This window comes from Urocitellus parryii, chromosome 8 (assembly GCF_045843805.1).
Source record: "Urocitellus parryii isolate mUroPar1 chromosome 8, mUroPar1.hap1, whole genome shotgun sequence".
Classification (NCBI taxonomy): Eukaryota; Metazoa; Chordata; class Mammalia; order Rodentia; family Sciuridae; genus Urocitellus; species Urocitellus parryii.
This window is the reverse complement of record NC_135538.1, coordinates 61,558,841-61,573,411: the sequence shown is the minus strand read 5'-3', so window position 1 is coordinate 61,573,411 and position 14,571 is coordinate 61,558,841. Positions and strand designations below refer to the sequence as shown.

The 14,571-nt window shown below is 36.8% G+C and overlaps 2 protein-coding genes across 4 annotated transcripts in view; one reads left to right on the top strand and one right to left on the bottom strand.

Moving 5' to 3' along the window:
- Positions 1-2,398: 2,398 nt before the first annotated feature.
- LOC113192382 (thiosulfate sulfurtransferase/rhodanese-like domain-containing protein 3) lies at positions 2,399-13,178 on the top strand. Its single transcript, XM_026402524.2, has 4 exons — positions 2,399-2,808; positions 11,501-11,674; positions 11,761-11,920; positions 12,505-13,178. The coding sequence occupies exons 1-4, from the start codon at positions 2,544-2,546 to the stop codon at positions 12,575-12,577; spliced, it is 672 nt and encodes a 223-aa protein (XP_026258309.1). The 5' UTR covers positions 2,399-2,543; the 3' UTR covers positions 12,578-13,178.
- Positions 2,737-14,571, bottom strand: part of Ccnc (cyclin C) — a 40,027-nt gene continuing 28,192 nt past the window's right edge. Inside the window, exons 12-13 of one of the 3 annotated variants that reach the window (XM_026402521.2) lie at positions 3,460-3,546; positions 2,737-2,821 (exon numbers count right to left, since the gene is read on the bottom strand). In XM_026402521.2, the coding sequence (XP_026258306.1) occupies positions 3,477-3,546 (70 nt within the window). In that variant the 3' untranslated portion in view covers positions 2,737-2,821; positions 3,460-3,476. Of the gene's footprint in view, positions 2,822-3,459; positions 3,547-4,225; positions 4,435-5,224; positions 5,362-14,571 lie in introns of those variants that run through there. The other 2 variants (XM_077801739.1, XM_026402520.2) reach the window with 2 other exon arrangements.

The window sequence follows — 14,571 nt, the reverse complement described above, 5'->3', positions numbered from 1 at the left end:
GGGAAGCCGGTGGTGGCAGTTGGGCTCTGAAGGTTTTTCCTGAGGAGCTGTTTTGTTTGGCATGTGTGGTTCTAAAAATAAAGTTCATTTCTTTTGACAAGTGGCTCCTGAATTGTGCCTAGCCAGACTGTGGAATGAAATACTTTCTAAGTTAGAGGCCATCTCTCTCTCTCTCTCTCTCTCTCTCTCTCTCTCTCTCTCCTCAAGGGAGATGGAACCCAGGGGCACCCTACTGAACTATATCCCCTGTCCTTTTAATTTTTTCTTTTGAGACAGGGTCCTTCTAAGTTGCCCAGGCTGGCCTTGGACTTGCAATCTTCCTGCCTCAGTGTCCCAAATTGCTGGGATTATAGGTATGTACCACCACACCCCGAACGTTCTTTATTGCAAAAATAATACATGCTATTTTAACTAAGTATAAAGTTATGCATCTTTTCCTTCCTATACTCCCATTTCCTCTCTTAAGAGGTAATATATTTCCTTTCTTCTGTACTATGTTCTGTATAGTTTCAAAAGCTTTCTTTGTGTTTACAATATATATTTGTACCATATTTTTCTATGGCAACCTTTTGTGAAAAGAGAATATACATCCAGATTACAGTCTACATCTGTTCTACAACTTGATTTTTTTTTCACTTGACAGTAGGCATTGGACAGAATTCTACATTAACCTCATTCTTTTGACTAGTTGCTTAGGACTCTAGTGCATGGGTGTATCATTTTATTTGAATCAGTCCCTTGCTTGTGTACATGTATCTTTGCCTACTTGTGGAAATGTTTTCACTAGATAAGCTATTAGTAGTGGAAATGCTGAGTCAATACATGTTCACTTTAAGTTTTGGTAAATATTCTTTTGAAAAAGTCACATGAAAGGCTATACGTCTTCTAATTCTTAATTGTTATAAGGGGCTTGAGTAAATTTAGGGAAAAAATAGGAAAAAACACAAATCTCTTAAAAATCCCTTCCATTTCAATAGCCTTTCACTTGCACACATTAAGACAAAAAATGAGTTTGAGAATTAATGATTCATAACAATTCAGCATTAGAGAACTTAAAACTACTTCTCTCCCTTTAATCCCACTTTAAACCTGAAAGAATAACTGAGACTTGTAGGGGAGGAAGATTATCAAAATTCTCTCTTGACAAGGTCTTTTTGCTCTAAGGACTCTTAAATAAGCCAGGTTTGGACTGTGGTACATATAGGGCATATTAATCTTTCAGAAAAAAATTATATAGAAAAATATTTATCAATTATTTATGGACCCTGAAAAAGAATTGTTTAGTAGTATTTCTCTTGCAAAAGCATAAATCAGATTAAATTGACTCATTGAGGCCAAGTACACTGTTTCCATATTGTGTTCACACTACCCGTGGTTTGTGAAAAATAGTCACATTAGGGATGCTCCAAATACATGCATCCACAGTGTATGAGGACATCTTAGTTCAAAGTTAGTTCAAAAAATAAATTCCACAGACTATGGTTTTGGAAAAACATAATTGTGAATGAAATTATGAATATAAAAATGTGGTTTATTAATTATTGAATTATTGAAAACTGAATAAAAGGGCATGCTTAATGAAATAATTCCTTGGACATACATTTTAATGTTACTTAGAATTAATATCTTGTCTTTAAATTATGAATCAATTTTCAGATAAATATAGCTTTTTATTATGCTTGGGAACTAAATTGAGAATAAACTTAAGGTAATGAGAAACTTTTGTAATAGGTTGAATAATGTCCCCACCTACTCCAAAGATGTCCATGTTCTAATCCCTGGAAACTGTGACAGTGTAAAAGAGAATTTACAGACGTTATTAAAGTATCTTGTAAGAGGGAGATTATCTTACATTATGTCATTGTCAGAATGTAAAGGTCCTTCTAAGAGAGAGATATGAAGGTCAGAGGAAGAAGAGATTTGACAACAGAAGCAGGGATCAGAGAGAGATTTAAAGGTCCTATGATGCTGGCTTTGAAGATGGTGAAGGATCATGAACAAAGGAATGAGGCATCCACTAGAAGACAGAAAAGGCAGGAAGTTCTTCCCTAGAGTCTTCCAAAGGAATGCAGGCTTGTGGGCACACTGATTTTATCGTAAGTGTGACTACTGATCTCCAGAACTGTACATAATAAATTTGTGTTTATAACCAGTAAATTTGTAGTAATTTGTCATTGTAGCAACGTGAACTGTTATACTTTACAAAGTTGAACCTAACCCTGACAAAGCTATGATCATATATAGTCAGATATAACCAATACTTGGGGGGGGGGGGAGGATAACACTATGAGATCATTTTAATACTGACCTTAGCTAAACCAGGTATTTAAGTTAAGAAAAATTAGGAAAAAAATCATGTAGTCTGCTTTAAATTAATCCAATGTATGAAAAATCATGTTATAAGTTGCAGTTTATTTACTTTAAATCTTCATATTTAAGCTTTGTCATATTTTTCTACTTTCCACTTTTAAACTATTTTTCATTAAAAAAAGAAAAGAAAAGCAAAAACAAAAAAGAAAGCATAAAACTTAGTTTCTTTTCAAATGATTGAAAGCGGCACGGTTAGGTCAGCAATTACGACTTCCGGCACTACTGCGTTCTGCCGTCCGGCACTACTGCGTTCTGCCGGCCGTTGGCTGGAGGGCGCTCGAGAGCCGGGAGCGGCGCGCCTGGGGCGGGAGGGGGCGACGAAAGGAGGAGGAAGTGGTCAGCAGCGCGGCGGGCGCCAGCGGGCGAGGATGCTGCCCTGGCTGCTGTTCCGGACTGCGCGCAGGGCTGTCCTCGGGTCCGTGGAGACTGAGCTCTGCGGTGAGCTTGACCCCTGGAAAAAGGGAGAACTCCTAATTTCGGATGTCAGGGAAGGATGGCATTAACGAGGGTACTCGATTCTTTAGATTTTTGCCATTATTACTCTTTGGCAAATCTGGGTACCCACTAGCACTTCTTGTGCCTTCAGATCCAAGCCTATGCGGGCCTGGAACTGCTCAGGGAACTCAGGGAGACTGGTAAACACGGCACCAGGATGCTAGTCGGGAGGGCATTTATAATGGTAGAGTTACTTGTTTGATCAATGAAGGTTAATTCGCGACCCAAAGGAGCCAGCAAGATGGCCAGTCCCAGCCTTGCAAGTTACAGGTTGTGACCTACTAGAGAGGAGTGCTCATTGCTGGATGAAACAGCCACCCAGGATTATGACGTATTAAACCATAAAAATACCTCCCTGGTCGTAGATACAGAAGCAGAAGACATTGAAGGTGGTTAGTGGAGAGGTTGGGTCCAGAACTCGGAGCAGGACTTGAGTCCATTTTTTTCGTTTTTGCTTTACATACTGCCTCTCCATCAGCATCCATTCTTTTATCTGGGGATACAGCTGCAGGGGCCCACTGCCCTCCCACTCCTTCTTAACATTCTCTGGAGTTTAAGATGGACTTTTCTAAGCAAGTTGTTGTTTCCTTTTACCTTTATTCAGCAATCATTTATTGAGCCCCTAATCTCCCAGGCCTTCTGCTGGGGACACAGCCTCTGCAGCTCAGGAGTTCACCATTTCTGAGAGAAACAGACATAAGTAAACAATCATCATATACCGCCCACCCTAGTTAAACTGCTATGGAAAGAACAAATCTACCCATGTTGGAGAAAATATTAAAGAGTCTTTTTCATTTAAAAAAATGCTAATATTATATGATTATATTCTCATTTACACAAACCAAAAAAAGTACAGTGTAAGTCCCTCTTTATACATCCCTCTTTATACACCCCCCTATCCTAATCGCTGCCTCAGATCCTTCTAAACACTTTTTTTTTTGGTGGTGCTGGGATTGAACCCAGGGACTTGTGCATGCAAGGCAAGCACTCTACTGAGCTATAGCCCCAGACGCCTTCTAAACATTTTTTGATGAATAGACGTAAAGGTACATATGAAATTATGTAATAGTATGGATATACTTAGTTTACTTAACCATTTATTGATGAATATTGTGATTTCCAGTGCTTTGCTATCATATAAATAATTCTTCAGTAATTATCATTGTGTCTGCCACTTTGTGTATATGAACAAGTGCTTTACTAGAATAGATACTTAGAAGTAGAATTGTGAGGTAATGAACAACATTTAATTGGGTCTTAAGAGAGAGGAAGAGTGTCCCATGTAGAAATGAGGGAAAAAAATAAACCCTTAAGAAATAACAGTGTGTGTAAATCCTGAAGGAAAAGCAAAAATAAGCATTTATTTTGTTTGTCCTGTGTGTATTATCTTTTTGTCACTATGACCAATATACTTGACAAGAACAACTTAGAGTAGGAAAAGTTTATTTTGGCTTCTGATTTCAGAGGTCTCAGTCCATGGTCTGCTGGCTTCCTTGCTCTAGGCCCGATGTTAGGCAGAACATAATGGCAGAAGGGCTTGGTGGAGGAAAACTGTTCAGCTCTTCTTTCCTAGAAGCAGAGAAAGAGCCAGAGAGGAGCCAGAGACAAACTACAATCCCTAAGGGGACTCTTCCAGTGACCTACTTTCTCCAGTCACACCCTATCTGCTTACATTTATCACCCAGTAGCCTATTTAAATTATGAATCCATTATATGGATTAATCCACTAATCAGTTTACAGCTCATAATCTGTTCATTTCATAATCTTATCTATTTCATTTCACGTACGAACATTCCTGCATTGCCACAAGAGCTTTTGGGGGGAGACATCTCATATGGAAACTATAACACATCCTGGATATACATTCACCTCATTTAAATCTCACAACAACTTGTTGAAGGGCATCATAGACTATATTAAGGAGCATAGTCTGCATACTGTAATGTACACTATAAGGAGTATCCAGGTGAAATTAGATTGTACCGGTGTGAAAACAGCAAAATTATAAATTATTCAAAGTTTAGGCTAAAAAAGTAAACATCAGATATAGTCAGTATCACTTTTTTTTTTTTTTTGGTGGTGGGGTAGGGGAACAAACCCAGGGACTTGAGCATGCTAAGTACATACTCTACCTGGTCTCTTTAGTATTACTCTTAAAAATCCCTCAAGAACCACATATCACTTCTTGGCAAATCCCAAACTGCCAGTGTTTCTTCAGTGTAGGAAGAGATTAGTGTCTCTTGGTTGAGTAATAGGTCAAGTGGTTGATTTACAAGTATAGGATATGTTGTACAAAACAAAACCCCCAAAATATTGGTTCACTGATTTAAGTGACTACAGTTGAGTAGAGGCTTATACCATGAGAGGCTTGGGGGAGCTGAGACTCATGATGGGAACATGCTTTCGTTAGGCTTTTGCTCACTGAGTGGAATTGGCAGGAAATCCAGTCTCCAATGATTATTTCCTCCTTCCACTGCCTTCCCACAGGTATAAAGCTGAATTATAGAAAATTAAATGTCAGTTTAATGACTCTACAAGAAAAACATAACTGATCTCATTCACAAGTTATTTCATGTGATTGTTTCCAAATAGCTAAATACCAAAATTGAGTTAAACATAATTTATAAAAGTAGCATAGTTTTCAGGATGAATCTAACTAATGTGTATAACTATAAAGCTCTTCTAAACAAAATAGCATAGTTTTCTACTTCCTAACAATAAACAGTAGAAAAAGTATAAATTCAGCCTGCCAACTCACAAAACAGATAGTTGAATGAGAAATAATTTGATTCCAGGTGTTTTTAGATCTAATCTTGCAGACAAAAATGAACCAAATTTTAAAAATGTAAAGATAGGAAACATGTATTTTTAAAACTTATTTAATGTGTTAAAATACATATAAAATATGCCATTTTAACTTTTTTTTGTACCAAGGATTTAACTCAGGGACACCCACTGAGCACATCCTTACCCCTTTTTATTTTTTATGTTTTTTAGACACGGTCTCATTAAATTGCCTAGGACCTTGCTAAGTTGGTGAGGCTGGCTTTGAATTTGTGATGCTCCTTCCTCAGCCTCCGGAGCTGCTGAGAAAACAGGGATGTACCATTGGGCCTGGCTTAACCACTTTTGAGTGTACAATTTGGTAGTATTAATTACATCCACAATATTGTACCACATCACCACTTTCTATTTTTCTTATTTGTGGTGTTGGGGATGGAGCCCAGGACCTAGTTCATGCTAGGCAAGTGCTCTGCCCCTGAGCTCAGCCCTGCCCCACCATCACCATTTTCTATTTCCAGAATTTTATCATGGCAAACAGAAATTTTGTTCTAGGAAGCAATAACATCCTTATCCTTCCCCCTCCAACTCCTGGTAGCCTTCAACTAGTGTCTTTGAATTTGTCTATGAATATATTTTCATATAAATGAAAAAATATATTTGTCCTTTTGTGTCTGGACTGTTTCACTGGGTAACTTCATTCCTTCTTAATGGCTGAATAATATCCCATTATATGTATATGACATATTTTATTTGCCCATTTGTTCATGAACACTCAGGTTGTTTCCATCTTTGGCTATTGTGCATAATGCTATGAGCATTCATGTTCAAGTAATTGAGTCTCTGTCTTCGATTCTTTTTAGTATATAGTTAGGAGTGGAATTAATAGAAACCTGTGAATTTTGTTTATTTGGTTTTTCGATAATGGGGATTGAACCCAGAGTCTCACGCATGCTAGGCAAGCACTGGGTACTGAGCTATGTCCCCAGTCTTTTATTTTGAGACAGGTTCTTGCTAATTGCCCAGGCTGGCCTCATATTTACAATCCTCCTAGCTCAGGATCCCAAGTAGCTGGGATTATAGGCATGCACCATCTCACCTGGCCTGAAAAAACCTGTATTTTAAAACAATTATAGATATCTGTCCTTTTTTCCATCACTTTGCCATCAAGAATGTCAAAGAAAATGGAGACGTGTCTGGTATTTACAGACAGCTTTTTGGCAACTTACTTTTGGCTTTTCTTAACTACTGTACTTAATAAATACAACTGTTAAGCATCCTTTTGGCTTCTGAAAAAAAAAAATCCCAAGACATTTAGGGCATTGTGAACTAAGAAAGTTTGGGAACCTGAAGTTTACCCACAGTTTTCCAACTAGTTTTTTCCATTTAATTCTATATTTTGGGCAATTTACATTAATATACCATTGTAGAATGTACCACTTGTAATATAACAATTTCCTTATAGATGGATGTCTAACTTATTTCTACTTTTTCAACATTATATAGAGTTCTGCCAATGAACATATTTAAACATATCTCCATTTGTGTTTATTCATACTAATATTAAGATCAATTCCTAAAAGTAAGATCATGAGGCAAAAAAGATGCAAACTTTAAATATTACTGCTAAATTTCCCTTCAAAAGTTTGTTAACATTATATACTCCTAATAACGTCTGAGAGTACTCAGTTCCTCACACCCTCACCAGTACTGCATATTATCAGTCCTCTTACTTTTTTATGAGCCTGATACAATTACAAAGTTTTGTGTAACTCTCGTATTTCCTTGGTTAGTAGTGCAGTTAGACAACTTTTCTCATTTCATTGGCCATTTGTATTTCTCATGTCAATTCCCTGTTCACTTTATTTTCACCATTTTTCTATTGATTTTTGTCCTTTTCTTAGGTATTTTTGTGTGAGCTCATTAATTTGTCCTTTTTTTAAAAAATCTTTTCTGGGGTTTTGTGTTTGTTTTGATATTGGGGAATGACCCAGGGGTCCTTTACCACTAACCTACATCTTCAGTCCTTTTTAATTTTCTTTTGAGACAGGGTCCCACTAAGTTGCTTAGGGCCTCACTGAGTTGCTGAGATTTTAGGTGTGGGTCACCATGTCTAGCATTTTTTATCTTTGCTATGTTACAAATTGTTAAGGTCTGTAAATAAGTCAAAAATAACACCTGGTATTTTGCCAGAGAAATGTTAGAGTTCGTAAACAAGTCTGGATGGTGCCTGGCAAAATGTCAGAGGGAGTGGTTTGAGAAGTAACAAAAGTGAGCCATTAAGTGTGGAGATTCCTTATTGGTTGATTGATGTATCTAGTTTATGCTAATTAAGATAAGCTGTGCAAAATGTATAAATAGCTCTGTTGCCCTACAATAAACGGCTCCTATTCCTGCTGTATCAACGTACACGGGTTATTCGTCACCCCCCGGCTATTCTGCTGCAGCCGGACTGCGGCAACAAATATTTTCTTCCTGCCTGCCTCTTGTTTTAAATTCTCTGTACTTTCCGGACTGCGGCAACAAATATTTTCTTCCTGCCTGCCTCTTGTTTCAAATTCTCTGTACTTTCCCATATGTAAATTTAGCATTTTTGTTAGAACAAATCTTTATGATTTCTGATCTTTGTGTCATGTTTAGAATGGCCTTCCTGTCCCAATATTTAAATTATTCATAGATGCCAGCATAGTGGCACACACTTGTAATCCCATCCACCCAGAAGGCTGAGGCAGGAGGATTGTAAATTCGAGGCAATCTAATAATTTCCTGCTTTAAAATAAAAAATGAAAAGTACTGGGGATGTATCTCAATGGTAAAACACCCCTGGGTTCAATCCCCCCAATAAATTATTCATTCTTGTCTTCAATTAGTATTTCTAAGATATTAGCTTATAGATACAAAAGGAATGAGATAATAGGTTGCTTAAAGTTTTCTCCTAGTTAGTTGTCCTACATATTTATTAAATAAAATATCATTTCCCTGCTAATTCGAAATATCACTGTTCACAAATACAGAATTCTCAGTAAGTTATATTGTGGGTCTCTTTCTGGACTTAGAACTTCACACCTTTTTCCTACAACAGGTCTATAATATTTAAATCAATTTCACTTTATATTTAACACTTAAAATTTGAATCATTATTTCTTCTACCCCTGAAGCATTATTTACTTTTCTTATAAATAGTCAGTTTTTGTGAAATACAAATATTAACAATGTCTTGGTTATTTTATTTTTAAAATATTTTTAAACCTATACAAAAGGTTGTAGACAGACACAATACCTTTATTTTATTTATTTGTTTATATTTGGTGCTGAGGATCAAACACAGTGCCTCAACAAATGCAAGGCAAGTGCTCTACCAACTGAGCTACAAGCCGAGCCCTAAAAGACCCATACAAAAGTTGGAAAAGTAAAACAGTTCCCTTTATTCTTACCCAACTTCTCCTAATGTAATCATCTAATAGTATAGTTACTAAAATCAGGAAATTAATATTTACAAAAATACTAATTCACAGACCTTATTTGAATTTCATCAATTTCCCGTTTATATTCCTTTTTTTTTTTTTTTTTAAGTACTAGATTTGAACCTAGGAGTGCTTTACCACTAAGCTATGGTGCCTAGCCCTTCTTCTTTTGAGACAGGTTCTCACTAAGTCACTGAGGGCCTCACTAAATTGCTGAGGCTGGGCTCAAATTTGGCAATCCTCCTGCTTCGGCTTCTCATGTTGCTGGGATTACAGGCATGTGCCACTGCACCTAGTCATTTTTATAGTCCCAGTCCAATTCAGGATTTACATTACATTGTAATGTTTTCTTAGCCTCCTCCCATCTGTGATGGTTCCACAGTCTTTGTCAGGATAGTGACACTTTTTAGGAGTACTAGTTATTTTGTAAACCAAGTTTGTTCTGATTAGACTCCAGGCATGCATTTTTGGCAAGAATACTAAGCAAATGATGCTGTGCTTTTTTCAGTGCATCATGTGAGTTCCAGGAAGTGCCTGTTATCAACAAGGCTTATTACTAATGAACTTTGTCTTTTTTTTTTTTTTTTTAAATTTTAATATTTATTTTCTAGTTCTCGGCGGACACAACATCTTTGTTGGTATGTGGTGCTAAGGATCGAACCCGGGCCGCACGCATGCCAGGCAAGCGCGCTACCGCTTGAGCCACATCCCCAGCCCCTGAACTTTGTCTTTGAATAACTGATGACAGCGGGATCTTTCAACTCTTCCCTTTATAACTAGCATATATCTTATGGGGAGATATTATTCTATTTCTCATCATACTTTCACCCACTAAGTCTTGTATTCATCAGTGGTTTTTACCTGCAACAAACATTACTGGAGCATCTGTAGTGATTTTCTATTTCCATTATTCATTCTACTTTTGTCAGTTGGAATTCTAATATATGATCATTCCTTCTCCTGATTTATTTAAATATACTTATTAATATCAATGTGGACTACCACATGATATGAGTTACTGTTCAATACCATTATATTACTATTTACTTAGCAGTAGCAGTACCATCAGGTATCTACAAGTGTAGTTTAAAATGTACAGTCCTTAGGGGTTGGGTTTGTGGCTCTGTGGTAGAGCACTTACCTAGCATGTGTGAGGCACTGGGTTCGATTCTTAGCACCACATATAAATAAATAAAAGATCCATTGACAACTAAACAATATTTTTTTAAAAAATGTACTGTCCTTACATCTAATATATGGCTTACTATATTTGCTTACAAAGGGAAATGAGATTAAAATTCTCTTAATATTGTAACTTGGATTAGAATAAGATTTTCAAGTTACTTCCATAATTCAGTTACCAAAAGCTGCAGGTGTATTTATAAGCTCCTGCCAATTGAAGGGCTTGGAGAGAGAATACGGAGAGAAAATGCTAGCATCAAGCATTCAGGGAAAAGGAGAGCTGCATCCTGCCGCTCAGAGATAGGATGAAAGCATTAAGTGTAAAAAATATTTTTCTATATTCTGCTCACAACACTTTTACCACCAAACATGGATTTTTCTACACCAAGCAATTCTTCAACTCCCTGTGGAGCAACTGGGTATCTTACAACTTAATTCTGAACTAACTACCCAAAGATACTGAAAACACAATAGATTAAGGGCTCAGTCCCATAACACTGCTCTCACTTCAGACGAAGTGGCAATTAAAGGCCTCCCACAGTTGTGACAACTGGCTGTAAATGAAGGATTCCCACTACCCCTTCTCAGATTGAGTAATTTGCTTGAATGGATCAGCAAACTCAGGGAAACACATTTATCTGTTTATTTTAGATATTATAATAAAAGGTACAGGTGGATAGCCAGATAAAGAGGTACTTAGTATGATCAGTAGCTCTATGCATAGAACCAGAGTGAAAGACCAAATATTAGAACAAAAGATGCTTCTAGCACTATCATTCAGGAAATTATACGGGTTTTAGGAAGCAGGAGCAGAAAGCAAATAATGTATTTATTACATTACAATCCAAAATGAATAGTTTTTTTTTTTTAAAGAAAAAACACCAACTATAGTTAGATGACTGACAGTAGAGAGGAAACACTTAAGCTACTCTTTCTGGCTGTTAATAGTTAATTTTTTTTGTTGTTGTTGTATTGGGGATTGAACTCAGGGGTACTCCACCAGTGAGCCACATCTCCAGCCCTATTTAGTATTTTATTTAGAGTCAGGGTCTCACTGAGTTGCTCACACCTCACTTTTGCTGAGGCTGGCTTTGAATTCATGATCTTCCTGCCTCAGCCTCCCTAGCGGCTGGGATTATGGGAATGCACCACTGTGCTTAGCATGATGTTACTTTAAAATTGTCCAAATTATTTTATTTTTTTCCAGATTTGAAGTCAATAAAGGAAAACTGTCACAATTTTTGTACTGCTACTTCTAAGGCTGTCACTTATAAGGAACTCAAAAACCTGTTGAATTCCAAAAACATTATGCTAATTGATGTCAGAGAGACATGGGAAATTCTTGAATACGGAAAAATCCCAGGATCTGTCAATATACCATGTAAGTGACATGTGTCTTTAAGAAATATATTTTCTCAATAACTCTGTATCAAAAATTAATTGAAATTCTTCACATATTTTCCCCAGTGAATGAGGTAAGTGAAGCTCTACAGATGAACCCAAGAGACTTCAAAGAGAAGTACCATGAAGTAAAGCCATCCAAATCCGATAGTCTAGTGTTTTCTTGTTTAGCCGGAAGGAGAAGCAAAAAGGCTCTGGACACAGCAATATCTCTGGGCTTTCACAGGTGAGTAAAATGAAGGAAGAAATAGATTCAAGAATGTATATTGTGCCAGGTGTGGTGGCATGTCTCTAATCCCAGCGGCTCAGGAGGCTGAGGCAAGAGGATTATGAGTTCAAAGCCAGCCTCAGCAATGGCGAGGTGCTTAACAATTCAGTGAGATTCTGCCTCTAAATAAAAAACAAAACAGGGCTGGGGGTGTGGCTCAGCGGATGAGTGCCCCTGAGTTCAATCCCTGGTACACACACACACAAAAAAAAAAAAAAAAAACCTCAACATACTGCAATGTTTCACACATTTATTGAAACAGACACTTTGAGGAGTAGATCAATGTTCTAGATAAGTGCCTAGCATGCATAGGCCCTGCATTTGATCCCCTAGCATCAAACAAATTATTTTTCCTTATAATTACTGTCAGTAAGTGCAGGATAGCAAGACAAAGAGCCTCTCTCTTTTCATCTTACTCAAAAGCAACACAATTTTTAAAAATAGTCTGGAGAGTCTAATATTAGTTTCATTACATTTCTGAAATTTCTATCAAACCCTGTTATAAAACAGGAGAGAATGTTCACTCTTTACTGTCTTTTCAGGGCTCAACACTATGCTGGAGGATGGAAGGAATGGGAAACCTATGAATTTTCAGAAAACAAAAAAGGAAATTGAGTTTTGTAATACAAATTGGCTGTTTCCTTGTGCACCTGCAACCTGGAGTACTTCAATGAGCAAAAGAAAAATATATTTCTGGAAGCAGTTGGTTAATTCTAAGGGGTATTATATTTCAACAACTTGTGCAGTCTTTTTCTCATCTGTAAATTGAGAATACCACTCCCCCCATCCACTTTCAAGGGCTACTGAGGATTAAGAATAATGTATATGACTTGCCATGGAAATATGAGTTTGGATTCTAGAAGTTAATTTTTACTAATTCAGGATAGTTCAATATTATTCTAAAAGACCAAGTTACCTGTATTAGATATTACATACCTGTATTGCATGTGACTATTAATGTTAGTATAAGTTTTTTTCATCAGAGAAGCTTTAAACTAAAATACTAGATTAAGAGGCAGACTTGACCTTAACAAAAATAAATAAATAAATAAAAAGAATCTGGGGTCAATTTGGGTATGGTGGTACATGGTCTATAATCCCAGCTACTGGGGATGCTGAGGCAGGTAGATGCCAAATTCAAGGCCAGCGTAGGCTGTTTAGCTAGACCTTACTTTAAAATAAAATTTAAAAAAAAAAAAAAGGCTGTGGACATAGCTTAGTGGTAGGGTAACTTATCTGGAATGTGAGAGGCCCTCGATTTGGTCCCTAGAACCACACAAAAGGCGGGGAGAAAAAACAAATCTAGAGAAGCAGGTAAAATTTGAAAAATGAAAATATCAGTAACACCCAGCAACTCATAGTAGTGTTTTAATTTGCCATTTAAAAATTAATGATTAACATGGGGATAAAAATCAAAACAGTGATTACTTCTGTGGAGGGTAGATTTAACTAGAAAAGGCAAGGAATGAACTTCCAAAGGTGATGGAAATGTTCTGTACCTCCACTGAGGTACTGTATACATAGGTATAAGTATACGTGTTTGACAAAACTCATTGAAGCAAGGACAAAAATGTGTTTTTCTATTAGTAATTATACTTAAAAAAATAATGAAAATATATAAAAATGTCTAAATATAAGTGACTCCCAACACCATGGATGTATATCTTTGGAATATTAAGTCCTATACTTGTTACGTGCTAGTGCACTGATGGCAAATAAACCTGCTTTCTTATTTATGCCTCTTTTGACCCTGTTTTTACTCTCATCCATGTAGTCATTCAGAGCATGTAAGGCTTTAGGACTAACTATAAGGATTTGATCTGTCCTAAATGAGACAGAAAGATTTCAGAATCTGGAGATGTGATACCTTGAACTTTGACAATGTCAGTCTAGTTTCTTATAGACTAAACTCCCTACAAGAATCAGGAAAGTTGGAAAAGGCACATATGCATGTGCACGTGCACGCACACACACACACACACACACACACACACACACACACACACACAAATATATATGGTCAGTTTAAAAGCGTTAATTTTGGAGGCAACAAGGATTTGAAGTTATGATCTCAGGGAGAAGGAAAGTTATTGAGAATGAACCAACACTGGACCCAACAAGGAACGGGAACCTGAGTAAATACACCATGCTTTTAGTTAGAACTATCAACTATAGGTGAGCCAGAAATTGACCAGCCGTCACAAAAGCTTAAGATAAACTTTGAATCCATTAAATCCTGAATGAATTAAGGTGATCTTCCTGATACCCTAAGGACCTATCAGAAGTAGAACTTGTCTGGAGAGAAATATTTTCTAGTGAGAGCAGGGGTTGGCAATAGTTTAGAATATTGTAGGCTCATTGTCATTAGGTTTGTACAGCAACTACTCAACTCTGCTATTGTATCACAACAAAAGCAGCCACAGATAACACATGAATATTTTAAGTGTAATTATATTCTATTAAAAACTTTGTATGGGCCCTTAGGTTTGAATTTTATGTTAAGTTTCATGCGTTGCTAATTATTATTATTATTTAGATAATTTTTCAAACATTTAAAAATAACACATTTTTAGCTCAAGGCCAGACAAAAACTGGTGCCTACAATTAAG

Bases quoted from the DNA above. Each gene is read 5' to 3' on its own strand.
- LOC113192382 (XM_026402524.2), top strand. From the start codon at position 2,544: ATGATTGAAAGCGGCACGGTTAGGTCAGCAATTACGACTTCCGGCACT. The intron at 11,675-11,760 runs GTAAGTGACATG...TATTTTCCCCAG, and splicing joins AGGATCTGTCAATATACCAT to TGAATGAGGTAAGTGAAGCT. The intron at 11,921-12,504 runs GTGAGTAAAATG...CTGTCTTTTCAG, and splicing joins ATATCTCTGGGCTTTCACAG to GGCTCAACACTATGCTGGAG.